Genomic DNA, 15205 nt, shown 5'->3' on the forward strand with positions numbered 1-15205 from the left:
GGATGCTCTTTGAACATGAGAACCCATGTTCTTCCAGCCTTCGTTCTGGTCAGCCCCACAGCAGGTCTGGGATGGGGCAAGCTGTCTCCCTCAGCTCCCTCGGCTCTGTGCCGTGGAGGGAAGGAGAGAAGAGTCTCTGGTCTTTCCACTGACACTTGTCAAAAGGAAGAACCACCACTCAACGACAAACCTCTTCTTTTGCTGCCCAAAGCTTCCCGAGTGGTCCTAAGAAGGTGGTTGGCTCCAGCTTCTCCTCTGCGAGACCCAGGGGTGCCGGACCCCCGCCTTGAGAAGGGGGCAAGGACTGGGTCCTGGCTGGCCCCAGTGGAGGCTCCCGAGACCAGGGGCACGGGCTCCCCATGCCTGGCTTCAATGCCCAGGCCACTTCCCAGCACCCCCAGACCCTGTTATTTCCTCCCATGAGGGGTGGAGATTCCAAGGATGGGGGGAGGGGAGACAGGACCTGGGGCAGGCGTCCCCCCCACTCCAGTTCTGTCTTTCCAGCAGGCCCTGTGCTGGGTGAGTTGATTTTTCACCTCCCTGTTGCCGCTGTCTCCCTGACGCCAGCCCCGTGAGCCCCTCCCTTGAGCCAACGAGCGCTGCTGGCTGTGGCCCTGCACTGGGGACAGCGCCCTGGGAGGAGGCAGGGGCGTGAGTGCAAATCTTGCCTTTGCTGCTCACTGGCTACGGGATTTTAGACGAGTCGCTTTTGCTCTTGGAACCTTGTGATTCTCGTCTGTAAAGTGGGACACTATTACCCACCTCCAAGGCCTGGTGTGCGAATTAGCAGCGCGGGATGCGCACACATGACGTCATCTCAAACTGCCGCGACTGCCAGCGCCGTCGCTCCCCCTACTCGGGGGCTGACGCATGGCGAAAGGCCTGGTAGATCCCAAGCCCCGGATCCGCTCCCTGATATGTGCTAAAAATAAGTGTTTTTTTTCTCATTTTCTTAGCTTGGTCAGCAGCATGGAGAGACCCTGGCAGACCCCGGAAAACCTCGCTGGAGCCCGAATTGTGGGCAGCCCCCGTGGATCCCGCTTACAGGCAGCAATTTAAGAGGCAAACGAAACATGACAAGCTACTCAGAATTAACAATGGGCCAGATGGTAATGCTAGTTTGAAGCAATAAAACATGATAAATAGCTTCCTGCTGCTGCACTGATCAATTTCACTATTTAATAATGCCGCCGCCGCCCCACCCCCGCACTTGCCCCTCCGCAGGATCCTGCGGAGACTCCCGCATTCGGCCCACAGAGCAAGCGCTTCTCACCTTCTGAAGGCATCAGCAGAAAGTGCCGCCGCGCGATTGTCACACGAGCACGCTCAGTCCTCGAAATGATAATTAATCTGCTTGCTTCTCCCGACGTCGCCCCAGCTCACGCCTCTCCCGGCTGCCGGGGAAGGCTGCCACGGAGCCAACTGCAGAGACGCGGCAGACCCTGTTGACTCAGTGACTGCTGGTGTTCCCTGAGTCTGGCTTTCGAATTAAAGGAAGCGGAGCACCGGGGCGCTCGCTCGGTGGTCATCTTACTCCGGGATCAATTAGGAGGAGAAAGCAACCCGGAAAGGGGGCCGAGCTGGGTGGGCGTCGCAGCCATGTGTATCCACCAGCCATGTCTCTGAGCCTCAGTTTCCTCCTCTGGACGAATGGAGGTAATCTCACCCACCTCCAGGAGAACTCTGGCCAGTGCTGCCCATGGCAAGTGCCTGGCAGGGAGCTTGGCATACAGGAAACAGCCAACGACCGGCAGCCGGTGCCATCATTAATTAACCAAACACGAAGCCAGGCAGTGAATGGTAACTGAGAGCGAGACCTGGTGCCCTGTGGGAAGGGCCTGCCACGTTCGCGGCCGGGAAGTTTCTAGCCCACGGGGGTGTGGGGCAGGATCCCCAGCCCATGGGGGTGTGGGGCAGGGTCTGCCAGGCCAGCAGCAGCTGTCAGACCACCCCCAGGGTCTGCCCAAGCGGTGTCCACTGATAGGAGTAACCGCCCTGCGCTGTGAGCGAGGCCTCCAAAGACCTCAGGGCAGCCCTGGGAGCAGGTGCTGTGGGTGCCGTTTTCCAGGCTGACACGGACCGCCCAACCCCTGACTCCACGTCTGCGGCACCCAACCGCAGGAGCAAGCTGCCCCGCCAGGCGCCCCGTGCTCGGGGAGGCCAGCGCGAGCCGGGTGCGGCGGGGCCCAGGTGCTGCGGGCTCACGGTCGCTGTGCGATCTGGTCACCTGAGCTGCGGCTTGCTCGTCTGTGAAATGAGACCCGGCGCCTACTGCACTGGTTCGCGGGGACGGTTAATGAGACAACATGCATGAAAGGACTCGGCCGTTTTGCGATGAGCTGTACAACTGCTGGTCACGGCTATTACAGTTTTTTAGAAAAACTCCCTCTGCGAGGAAAAAGATCAGAAACTCATCCTGCCAAAGGTGGATCCTTCTAACAGGATCCTTCACCGCAGGACCCAGGGGCTCGAGATCCAGTTCTCTTGTTCAAGGCTTTGCCGGCTCCCGGAACCCCGTCGCTGCCCCTTCCCGCTTCCCTCTGTGCTCCAGCCCGTCTGAACTCCTCGGGTGGCAAGAGCCCAGCAGCCTCTCCCCGTGGCCACGCCAAGGCCGGGCCACACCCTGCCGCGCGTCCGTGCCCGCCCCGTCCACCAGCGTACTCGGCGCACCCTTGAGGAGTCCTCCATGGGGTTCTCTGATGGCTTCTCTGAGCCCCCCACCCTGCCCAGCACAGGTGTCTCGGCTGCCTCCCAACTCCACGCGGCTTCCTGCAGGGTGAGAGCCACACGCCGCGTGCCCCGGCCTGCCCAAGGCCGGGAAATGTGGGCGAGGGACGAGCGAATGAGTGAACAACCGAGGGTCCCCAGCATGGACGGATCAAAGCCTTGGCAGAGACGAGGGAGGCTGATGGTGGGATTAAGATTTGGTAGCAGACTGTGCCCCGGTTTTAAACCCAGCTCGATCCCTGGAATAATGTCTAGATCTGATAGGCTCACCTGCCTCCTGTCCCCACCTGCACCCTTGGCAAGAAGGAACAGAAAGTGTACCACCCACGCCTTGGGGGCCCCCGTGGGCCACGGTGAGGGTGGCCGTCAGGTACCTGAGTCCCGCTGGTCCAGGGCCATGGAGTTCCACCTCCGCGTGATGTCGATGTAGAGGATGTCCACGGCGGCCATGGACAGGCTGCTGCTGCTGAGCCTGCAGTTCCTGCCGGAGACGGGAGGGACACGTGTCACTGCGAGACCCAGCCCTGTCCTGTCTGTCCCTCCTCCGTGCTGCTGTGGACTGGACGTTTGTGTCCCCCTGGAAGTCACAGGTTGAGCCCCCAGCGCCCCAGTGTGATGGTGTTGGAGCTGGGGCCTCGTGGAGGTGAGCAGGTCATGCGGGTGGAGCCCTAGTGAGCGGGATTAGTGCCCCCCTAAGGAGAGGCATGGGAGCCTTCTTCCCCTCTCTGCTGTCCCCACGGGGGATGCGAGGAGAAGGCGGCGGCTGCAAACCGGGAGGGGCCTCACAGACACTGCACCTGCCAGCACCAGGGTCTCAGACTTCCTGGCCTGCAGAACTGTGAGAAACAAACGTTTGCGCTTAAGCTGCCCAGTCTGTGCCACGTTTGTTCTGGCGGCCTGAGCCGAGACGATGCCTTTGCCGGGGCCATGTCCCGGGTGGAGCGCCCTCCCTTCCCGCAGCTGGAGCTAGTGAGGGCGGTGGCTGGAGCTAGCAGGGGACGGTGGGCAAGAAGCTGGAGATGCACACCAGGCTCAGTCCCATGGGTTCCTGCAAGTTTGGCCATTTGCTTAGTTAGGGGCCGATGGGCTGGAAAGAGCCAGGACTGTAGGAGAGCAAGTCTCGAGTTGCATCCTGGCTCTGCCATGTGGAAGCTGCGTGGCCCTGGCTAGACTATTCCACCTTTCCGAGTCTCCGTGTCCTCACCTATAAAACGGGTGGTCTTTATTCAAGTCACTGCGTGTTGGCTTGGCCTTACACAGCAACGTGGGTACACGCCAAGGTCCACTGCCGTTGTCGGCTCCCTTCCTGACCTCTCCCCCTCTTCTCCCTTTTCCTCTTCTCCCTTTTCCTCCCTGCCTGCTCCAAAAGGGACAGAGAACGCCGTATGTCAAAAAAGACACCCCGTGTGCACGGCTTCACCCTCCTATCTATCAGTCTCCGGGAGGAAAGGGCAAGCTGGGCCTGCCAGTGTCCAGGTGGCTGACTGTGCCAGGCTCAGGCGACCCGATGATGACAGTGCATCACCGGCACAGGCTGACGCCGCTGCTACTGCTGTCAGAGCAATTCCCCACTGCAGATGCTCCCCAGATGAGTCCCTGAGGCCGAATCTACAGACAGCGGCTCAAGGCCTCTGCACTTCTCCCACCTTAATCTGTCACCTGGAGAGTTCACGTAAGCCCTGAATCAGCCACGCTAAGCCCAGGATTTACAGAGCAGAGCGGCACAGGCTGGGTCCCCTCCCCTCTGTGCGGGCTGACACAGCAGCACCGGAGAGGTGCCCCGTGCTCATTCCCGACTTCAGAGGAGTCACCTGGAAGTGACGGGAAGGGGGGCAGGCCCTGAGCTCCAGCCGTTCTGCTTGTCTAGGTGCAGGGAGGCCACGGTGACCAGGTTTTCAGGTTTCAGGATGTCAGCACCGCTGCTCCCTGCCCAAGCCGTGGGGGTGGGGGTTGTGGGGAGGTTAGAATCTTCCTCTTGCTTCCACTGCCCTTTTTACTTGCTCGGGAAATGTGGGGCGGCATCTGGCAAACTGAAACGAGCATGGTTTGGGCAGCAGGGAGATCGGGATTTAAATTCTGGCTCGGCTGACTTTCTCTAGCTGTGTGACTGTGGGCAATTTCCTGAAAGCTCCCGTGCCCTTATTTCCTGGTCTCTAAAATAACGAAAATGATACCTGCCCACACGGTTGTTGAGGGAGTGAGTACACGCCAAGGCCCACTGCCGTTGTCGGCTCCCTTCCTGACCTCTCCCCCTCTTCTCCCTTTTCCTCTTCGAGAAACACCTCGCCCTGCAGGCTGCCCGAAGCCAACCTTTCAGCGATGACCCTGCCCATTCTGGAGAGACGGCGCTCACCAGGGGGGCTGCCTGTGCCTTGGGCAGCCCGAAAACTAGACCCCGGGGCCAGCTGTCAGGTTGGCTGAACTACATTCAATGCTGCTTTCAACTTCGCAGATGAATCCACATCCATCGCCCCAGCTGATGATGAAGTGGTTCTTTGATTTCCCATTTGTCATTATCCCCTGTGTGAATAGCTCCGTTAGGAACCGGACAGGGGAGGGGTTGATTGGCAGGCAGGCTTTGGGCATTCGGAGGCTCCTCTCCAAGCCCATGCACACCCCTAACGGCGGTGGCGGGGCGTGTGCCCCGCATGGTGCCCAGACGAGGCTGGTGCTCCCTGTGTGTAACCCCAGCACGCTGGCCCGTCCTCCCTCCTCCCTCTTCCCTCCCCTCCCTCCCGCCGCATTTCCCAGGCACACCCTGCCTCCTCCCGGGCTCCTGCTCCGCGTTTCAATCACCAGTCACGGTGGCAGACTTCAAAGCACATCAGTGCACAGTTATTGAGTCCCAGTAACAACATGTCAGGGGACGCGGAGGTTTTCACGTCACCTGTCACCAACGTGGCTATCTCTACTGGGTTCTGCTGGGGACGATGTTCCGGTCTCTCCCGAGGTAATCTCCCAGCCCACTCTGCTAATTTCCCCAGCTTCATTAGGAATGGCCACAGGTGTTCTCTAATTACCATATCCGTGTCCTCTGGACTACCTGCTTCCCCACAGGACGGGAGCAGTCTGCCTGCCTTGCTCCGTGGGTTAATGGAGTATAAAAAGGAGAACCAAACTGACCACTGGAATATAGTGACTTTTCCTCTGACAGGTAGAAAATAGAAGTGTCAAACCTTTAGCAGGAGCTGTAATTTACGAAAGAGAATTCTCTGTTTATCCCCTTTCCAAGGTAGTCCGGCCTCCCTAGCGGTGCCTGCAGGTACGGCTGATTGCAACACCTGCTGATGGGACAGAGGGAGGACGCATGACAGCAAAGGCTTCAGAAGAATTTTGATTCTGGAGGCATTTCTTGGGCGCCATCTGTATGCCAGGGCTTCTCCTGCTGATCAGCTTTCTGGAGCTTTACAGCCACTCTACGAGGGAGGCATTCCTTGTTCCATTTCTAGGGAGGGTTAAGCTGAGGCTCAAGAGAAGGGACGTGACTTGCTCAAGATCGCTCAGTTGGGATTCACATCCAGTCCTTCCCTGGAGGATGGAGTAGTGGGTTTGGGAGCTGCCCGGAGGCGGCCCAGTCCAGGGCTGCAGGAGTAATTAATTCAGCCAGTAGGGTTGGAGCCTGCAAAAGGCTCCTGTTGGGAGCTTTGGGATGGCCGGCTAGGGGTAAGGCAATGGGGACCACTTGGAAATAAGTTTTCCCAGGTTTGTTTCCATGGTCACCAAACATTCTCAATCAACCTAAACAGGGAATGACTCCAACCATCAAGACATCAAGACTTTGGAATGAAAGTTTCATCCCTCTATCCACTCAACAAAGAATTTGTTTTGTGCTTACTCTGTGTAGGCGGGATGCTAGGCCCGTGATCAAGGCAGAGCTGAATGGGCCGTGGATACGGCTCGCACTCTCAGAAAGTCTAAGTGACCCCAGAGTCTGGGTAAAGCTGTGAAGCCTTGGTAGCTCTTAATCATTGGGAACAGTTTCCCCTTATGCCCTGGGATGCGCTTCTTCAAATGACTAATGAATGGAAGGATAACTTCTTTAGCGGAAGAGAGGTCCAAGAAATATGGTAATATGATGAAGCCAGAAACATTCCTAAGACAGGATAGGTTAGAGACGTACACTGACAAAACAAGCTCCGGAGTCAGATGCACATGAGTTTGAATCTTGGTTTTGCCCTGTGACCCCGCACAAGTCAGGGAAGCTCTCTGCATCTAAATTCCCTTCTGTGTACAGTTTGAATAAGCCTCCTCACCGTACGAGGCTCTTTTAAGGACTAGCCCAGGGCCTGGCCCACATGGGGAAGTGGCAAGTGACAGTTCCCGTTCTTCCTCTCGGATGTAGTACCGGTTTGAAGAAATGTCTTTTTTCTTCCTCCCAGAATCAAAGGAATTTGAGCACATATGATGGGAGACAATCACAAACCATTCAAGTTCATTAGGAGCCCAAGTAGAGAAAGATTTGGAATGATCGTCCTATTTCCTCGTAACTGCTGACATCTCATGGGAAGCTTAGGCACTGAGTTTTCCCACTCCATGAAACCTATTTATAGAATTTCTTTTGTGTTCGTCCTTCTCTGTGCAGAATAGAAGCTTATTTTTCCTGGAGAGGTATCTAAAAGGTTAAAAAATGATCAATATTTATTTTAAAAAACACACACTAAACATCCAGGGAGAAAGAAGACAACTCCAGGTTACGATGTATGGATTTTAAAGGCCATTGATATCCACGCAAAGGATCAGTCTCACAGTATTGCTGGACAGGGATCATCCCAGAAGGGCGAGATTTTTGAAGTCACTAGGAGTTAATGACAGAGTGGAAAGCGAGGCCCTTACACCACTCTTCTAGAACATTCTATCACATCCTGTTTCCTCTCCGAGACTGAAACCCCCTCACAGCTACCCACTGTGAACCATATTAATAGCTCCTTATGATAAAAGGGACTTGAAGGGAAAAAAAGAAACAGAGAAAGTCATTCTCTAATTCAAAAGGAGACCCAGGATCGGAAGACACAAAGTGGAATGGCCCCGCGTGAGGCCGAGGGTCTAGGTGCAGAGGAACTGCTGCGTTTCCTGGAAACAAACCGGCTTTGGTGAACTGTTTAATTCCCAGCTGCCGTAACGGCAGATGAGGCGTATGCACGTGCCACGTCTGGAAAAGGTGTCCTGAGTGAGTCACTTAGGATGCCCCCAGGTTGGTAATGCCCTGCAAGGAGAATAAGAAAAATGCATTTCCCTCAAAGAAAGCTGTCAAGCCGAAGAATCGATCAGATAATTTCTATTTCTTAGAGAGGGAGATGCCTTTGCACCCCAGCGATTATTATAAAATAAAATTTTTAAAAAGAAGGAAAAGAGAGGCACTTAACTCACGGTAATACGTGCTACTATTACGTGCCTCCCCAGGAAATGACACGAAAAGCTGGTTAGATAGAGTTAAGTCTAGACAGGAGAACAACAGTTCATTACTTCTCATTTCTTGGTGAAAAAAGAAAAATAGATATGGCCGGGCTGGCATTAGCATAATTCACTCCGAAAACTGCCGATCTGTGCAGCACATTATGAGCCATGGACACAGAAAATAAATTCAACCGGAGTGTTTATTATTTCCTTCCCTCCAGTTCTCGTCAAGGAACTCGGAGAGAGGGAGTGGGTAGAACAGATGAGAAGCCAAGTTCAACTTCTGCCGTTTGCGTGGGAGCACTGCGAGGAATGTGCATCTCACCAGTGAATATGTCTTTTCCCAAAGTGCTCCTGAGAAGGGCACCTGGTTCGATTTAACATATGGCATAAATATTATTAATTCATAATGAAGCGAAATTTAAAGCAAAGTGGAAAGGAGAGAGAGAGAATAGTTGTTAGCGAGAGAAAATGCTTGCTGTTAAATTTAGCTGGCAAGAGTGAACATACTCAGATGAATCTCAAAGCAGGGAATGTCATCTTTTACAATTAGGTTGCTGTTGGGGTTTCTTGGTACGTTTTAAAAGGACAAATCTATTAACAGTTGTGCAGTGTTTTCTCCATTTCTTCCTGCCTCCTTAAGTACTACGGGCATGTGTTGGGTAGCAGGGACAGGTGACCACTGTCCGAGTCAGTGGCTCTGGCTGCCGGGTCCCCACCTGAAGACATGGTCTCACGGTCACACAGATGAGGAATGATGGCTGCAGGACCTAATAGTCTCTAATGTCACAAAAATTGGGTTTTCATGCAAATGCCCTTAATTATAGAGAGCAAAAGGATGGAAAATCATAAAGCCTATCACATAGAGGACAGACCCGTAGCGATATTTCTGACATCACCCAGTTCTAGTCCGAGAGCGTTTTAAGGATCTTCTCTTTGCTAGAATCTTCCTCCATCCTGTTTTCAGGACTGTGTATAGCGGTAGCAGCCCTCCTGGGAGGACTCATGGCAGAGGTCACCCACCAGTGGTCTCTATGAGCAGGCATACTTTGATGGAACCCACAGTGTTTACAATTATTTTTCGGATTGCTAACATTTATATAGGTGTATTGAGATTTCACACAAAAACTGGTATCTCTCTGGCTTCTCTTGAAAACTCAAAAGCTCTGGGGATACTGAGTCCCAGCAGCCCCTCCTTTGGACAGGGGACGTGCTCTGCAGCTCGCCACAGCCCTGCCTTGCTGGCCCTTCTCTGTCCAGCCCTCTGCGCCCGTTTATGCTTCCTGCCTGCCCTGCAGGCACTTGAGATGGTAATTCTTACTGTTGGCTGTTTTTTTTTCCAAATCTCCCCTCTCACTTGCATTTTGGTAGGATTATATTAGGAGTGAAAAGGAAGCATTTAAGGCTCTTCCATCAGTTTAGCCTGGGTGCTAAGCCTTCTCTGCCTTCTGAACACGGGCCACGCACGCGGCCCATTCTCAGGCTCTCCCCGCCTCCGGGGCCGTGCGCCCCTCCTTTCCTGCCTGGCAGACGCCCGCCTCTACCAGGCCAAGCCCGGCCTCCTCTTGGGGGCCTGCCTTGATTCTGACAGGTGGACAGAGCACCCCCTATTCCGGCCCTGCGGCACTCGGAACACAGCCCCGCCGGGTCGCCCCGGAGCCCCTGGCCCTGGACTCTGCCGAAGGATCACATTCAATCATTTGTCCGCCGTGTGCTGTCGCTTAGACAGAGGGTCCCTGGAGGCAGGCCGGGTTCCAGTGTTTGTGTTCGAATGTCCTGTGGCTGCCAGGTGCTCTGGGTGAGCTGATAGGTTGAACCGGACATAGTCATTTACGGCGTAAGGCCCGGACAGGGCAGATCTCACAGGGCCGGGGTTCCCGCAGCCCCCCAGACGTCGCCGGCGTGAAGCCAAGCCACCCCCGAGTTCTCGCTGGTCCTGAGCCGAGTCTTCTGCGCCATGGTGCAGAGGCTGGGAGGGCCCAGAAAGCCCCTGCCTTTGCTCCAGAAGGGCTGGGCCCAGCTGTGTTATGCTGGGAAAAGCACCCCGGCTTGCTCAACCTCGTCATTCCCAGGGTCCCCGAATGCTTCCACGGTGCGAGTGCCCTCACGACCTGGGGACTCTGCCCCTAAGCTGTTTCCTTAGTTTACAAGGTCCAAGAATCATAAAGGGGCAGAGACTGCCTACCTATCTTTTCCCTTCCTCTTGTCTTTCGCTAAAATGGGATAACACTATGCATAGTTATTTCCTGGCTTCCCATGCAGATGGTGGTAGCCAATAACATGGAAGGAGAAGTCACTGGATACAGCTTCAGGGAAAGCTTTTTAAAGGGATCTAATTCATCTGGTGAAGGACTTTGTTCTTCCCACCTTCTTCCTTCTTCCTGCTGGAAACTCAGCTGTGATGGCTGGAATCTGAGCAGCCATCTTGTGACATAAGACAACCCTGAAGTTGGAAGCACATGCTTAGGATGGATGAGCAAAAAGATGGTAAGCGGGACATTGATCATATGGTATACTCATTAACCAACCCTCGAACCCCCCACTGGGAAAGTTCCTGTTATAGGAAAGAAAATTGCTCTCACTATTTAAGCCATTTGTAGATGGGTATCTATTTCTGAAAGTCAAATGTAATTCCTAAATGAGTCAGAGGGTGTCATGTTAGGCAGTCTTTTCAGTGCAAATAATAACGTGTGCCTGTTGACTTTTTAAAAAATTGCCACTGCCTAATGGAAATAATAACCTCAAGGCTCCTACTGAACAAGTAGCTCCTATGACCCAGGCATTGGGCCAGGTGCTTTATGATACCTTATCCCAACCTCATAGCCCCCTGCAAGGCAGGAACGATCATTCCTATTCCAAAGAGGGAACTGAGATTCAGAGAAGATAGGGATTTGCCCAAAGCCACACGGATATTAAATAATGTGCTTGGCCCTGAAGCCAGACCTGTCTGACCCAGGAGCCTGCGCTCTTTCCACTGGACACTTTCCTCCCCTGCCTCAACCTTCCCCCTGAAACTAAAGCGAACCCTTCCCGAAATCGCCATGCCACTTTGCTTCAGGTCTACTGAAATGGCAGCAAGGCCTGCCAAGACTTCAGTTACCAGCCTACCAGGACTAGCAGGAGGCTGGAGTTAGAACTGATACAACTTATTTGGAGAAAAGCCTTTGACAAAAAACGGTCAGGACTTCTAATCAACTCTACACTTGTAATGACTTCTTTTAGTGACTAAAACTGTGAAAAGTGTGGTGCAAGGTAACGCAGAAATATTAAAACCAATGATGAGAAAAACAACAGCCACATCGAGTGCTAGCAGGTATGTTCCTTGAGGTGTATATGCCGCAAGTAATTGCCGACGAACAGTCCCCTGTTGTAGATAATTCAAATTTTTTAAAGGGTTGTAGAGTCATTTGTCTAACACACACTTAATGGGAACCTACTTTGTTCCAGACCCTGTACAAGACCATATATATATGTAAATTTTATACAAATATATATGAAATTGCATGGGATTCTTTTAACCTTGTAAGAAGAAAATAACATTTGTTGATCACTTACTGCATGTGAGATGTTCCTATGCAATCCTGACTAACCTTACGGACACTATCAAAGGGCAGGGGCAGATTCATCCCATTTTACAGAATGAACTCACTGAGTTTTTGGGGTGCTCACTAACTCACCCTGGGGTTACTTGCCCTAGAAGCTAGCAAGTGCTTCTGGATTGCCCCAAAGTGCCCCGCAGGGTGTAGGCAGTTTAGAGAGTTGTCTCAGGAAACCAAGTGGCAATTTCTTACCTTGCAGCAAAAATATAATTTCTTTGTTATCTCATGTTTTATCTTTGAAATTCATGCAAATTTGCTCTATCCTCCATAATATAACCCTGTTATTTTTATATTAGAACAGATGTATTAAAATATTTATCAGCTGAATTATTTAAGTGTTCCCTTCTGAAATTGACACTTTGGAAAGATGTGCCTTGTTTCCCGGCTGTGGCTGTCAGCCACACCGCCACGTGCCATGGGAGAGCCCCCGCTGGAGCCACGCAAGGTCTGCCTGACTCCCAGGGGCAATCATTAATATGCATTTTAAGGGCCTAGTTCAAAGTAGCACAGAATTGTTTTGGAACCATGAACACAAAGTAGTGAGTGCCGTCACACCCATAACATTCATCAGTTCATTCGACAAACGAGAATCTACTATGCGCCCGGCCCAGTGCCAGTCACTAGGCCAGTCCGGCCTGAGTACTGACCCAGCACGGCAGGCTCTCCCCAGTCAGGGAGACCCGGCCGGCCGGGTGCGGGGCAGGACTCCCCCTGCCCAGACCCGAGCCGGAGGGCGCTGCCCTCACTGACCTTATGAAGGTGCGAAAGCCGGTTGGTCCCAGCTTCATGGATCCCTTGATTCCCAGGAACCGGATGAACAAGTTGGCCATCCTGTCCACCAGGCGCAGGTAGTTGAACTGCTTGGCGTACTTGGGGAACACCTGCTTGAGGCAGATGGAGGGCAGGTGGGCTTCGGGGTTGGCGGTGACCTCGGGGGCGCTGGTCGGCTCCCTGTCCGGAGGCTCTTCTTTTCCGGCTAGTGGCTTTTCAAGCTGCTGAGACCTGCAGACACAAAGAGGGAGTGACAGCGCACCTTTCCTCGCACGTGCTCGTTTGCTCGGGATTCGCAGCGACCTCGGTAGGCAGGCTATTTTTATTTTACAGACCAGAAAACTAACCTTGGAGAAGTGACCAGCCCAGGCTCACGCAGCTAGTGTGTGACGAAGCCAGGACTTGAGCCCAGCCCAGAGCCAGGCCCGGGGGCCTCCGCTACCTCCGCGCTACCACCCTGCTTTTCCAATATGGAAAACCTCCTTTACCGTACTCGTGATTCGAGAGAATACTCTATTATGTAGCAGTCTGGGTTTGATTTCAGACTCTTACTTATGGGTAGTAATTGAATAATTAAGAAATATAAAAATCTCATTGAGGCCTGGCAAGAGGCCAGAGCACAGTTTAATGAACAATTTGCAAAGATGCATAGGTACCCACTTCCAGGAATAGGAGCAATTGCGTTTCTGGCTTAACTGTTTTCCTATTTGGAATCATACAAGGAAAAAAAAATGATCATAGGGTGGTGATTCCTTGGTCTGGGTATCCTACTCTGAAATGATTCTCATCTTGAAGAAACTAGCAGCTAATAACCCTCAAATATCCACCCCCAGCTCGGAACGTTCTCCTCACCTCAGACCTACATATCATTTCCCCTCCCCCTAAATCTGCGTCCCCCATCTCCTTGAATGTCACCACCATCTGCCAGTTTCCCAGGCAGGAAAAAATAGAATAAACGGTGGCTCCTCCTCCCCCTCTGCCAGCACAGCTAGCTCTACCTCCCGAGTCCTGAAGCCCACACCTTGCCTGGGCCTGGTCAACTCTCACCTGTACTGTGGCCACAGGTGCCCCTGCCTCCAGCTGTGCCCATCCACGAACCCACCTTCCACACTGCACCCGAGTCACCTCTTCTAAGCCGGCCTGGCCGGGTCGCTCACTTGCTAAAATCTCTGAGGGCTCCCAAGTCCGTGCTGCTCATTCCGGCACTCAGGGCCCTTCCAGATTTCGTCTCGGGCCCCCTCGCTTCCAACCACTGCCCCAGCCAGGTGCCCTAGGCCCTCCCGCCTTGCTGCCCACTGGCCTGCCCTGGGCCCGAGACTCGGTGCCCCCTGGACACCCAGCTCCCCTCCCATTCAAGGCCTCGCTCTGCACCTGCAGTTCAGCTCCCTCTCCCAGCTCTGGTCCTGTCCAGAACCGGGGCCACGTGTCACCCCTTCCAGCCACCTGTGTCCATTCCTGAGGCAGAACCCTGAGCATGTGATACACGGGCAATAAATACTGCCCAACTGACTGATGACCCAGGAAAATCAGGACGATGTCTCATGGTACTGATTGGTACCAAGGCATTCTCCCCTCGTGATTAAATGGCCTCGAGCCCAGTGCTCGCATTCCCAAGCAAGCACGCCATCAGTGCCTGGGGCGGGGGCATCTTGGTGTCTTCGCACCTGCTCCCCCCGGGCCCCGGCTGCCTGGCACAGGTCTGCTGCACTTGCAAACCCAGCTGAGATGTCTCCGTGGCTTCCGCGCCCCACTCCCGTTCCCTGGACTTGCTTCCTTGTCCCCTTGTCACGCCTGCACGGCACTGGTATCTACGCCTGTCTCTCTCACTACTTTGTGAGCTCATTGAAGGCACGGGCCACATCTTAGTCGACTCCTGTTTTTGTAGGACCTGGCACGTGCTAGGTGCTTGGGGATGTTTCATGGAATCTGTTGAATTGGAAAAGTTTGCTCTTAATAGCGGCACGAGCCTCAAAATATCAATGTTATGATGCTTCGTACCGTGTGAGCCCTCTCAAATGAGAACGAAGTTCAACAGCGAGACACGCTGGACCGCCCTGCCCAGATGGGCCTCTCTTCAGGCCAGCCCGGGGAGAGAGGATGCCCTGCGGTGAATAAAAAGTCACAGCTCCTTCTAAGGGGTCCTGAGGCTGGTCTCAAAGCAAGGACAGGCGAGGGCAGAACCAGAGACGCACGGAGGAGAATCTCTTTCCAGGCTCAACAGTGTGGACGGTTCTGGGGAGAGAAACGCTCCCTCCTACGCAGAGGAGGGTCCCCGCTCCTCGGGAGAGGCAAGCGTTCCCACGGGGCTGCGATCTTCCTTGGGCTCAAGTGATTTTGTCATCATCACCTTGAACTTCAGGCAGTAAATAAAAGTCAGGTGGTTACTTTTCAGATGAAATGAAATGTTTCCCCCATTAAGGTTATAGGAAGGAAGATGAGAAAAAAGCGACACTCTTCCCAGAAATTAGCTCTTCAATTACTGGGTAAGTGGCAATCAACCCGCAAGTTTCTGTTAAAGGGAAGGTTTGGAGACGCACAGTTTGAATACGCTCAGCCACAATGGAAGCGGCTCGGAGGACTCTTCAATCAGCGGAATTGTCCCACAGTCGTGATCTCGTCTGCTCTTCACACCACTCTGTCAACGAGGCTGTTGTCACAGCCCTGCTCCAGGTGAAGTGAGGCTGTTGTCACAGCCCTGCTCCAGGTGAAGCGCC

At 53.6% G+C, this 15205-nt stretch overlaps 1 protein-coding gene across 4 annotated transcripts in view; it reads right to left on the bottom strand.

Annotated features, from left to right (window-relative positions):
• The window catches only part of TTLL11 (tubulin tyrosine ligase like 11), a 221818-nt gene that overhangs the window by 36090 nt on the left and 170523 nt on the right, over positions 1 to 15205 (bottom strand). For all 4 annotated transcript variants that reach the window (XM_012771772.3, XM_076009015.1, XM_076009014.1 and 1 more), the window contains 2 exons: positions 12471 to 12722; positions 3102 to 3208 (listed from right to left, as the gene is read on the bottom strand). In XM_012771772.3, coding sequence (XP_012627226.2) covers positions 3102 to 3208; positions 12471 to 12722 — 359 coding nt within the window. The remainder of the gene's footprint in view (positions 1 to 3101; positions 3209 to 12470; positions 12723 to 15205) is intronic.

The sequence above is a fragment of the Microcebus murinus genome, chromosome 12 (assembly GCF_040939455.1).
Source record: "Microcebus murinus isolate Inina chromosome 12, M.murinus_Inina_mat1.0, whole genome shotgun sequence".
NCBI lineage: Eukaryota > Metazoa > Chordata > Mammalia > Primates > Cheirogaleidae > Microcebus > Microcebus murinus.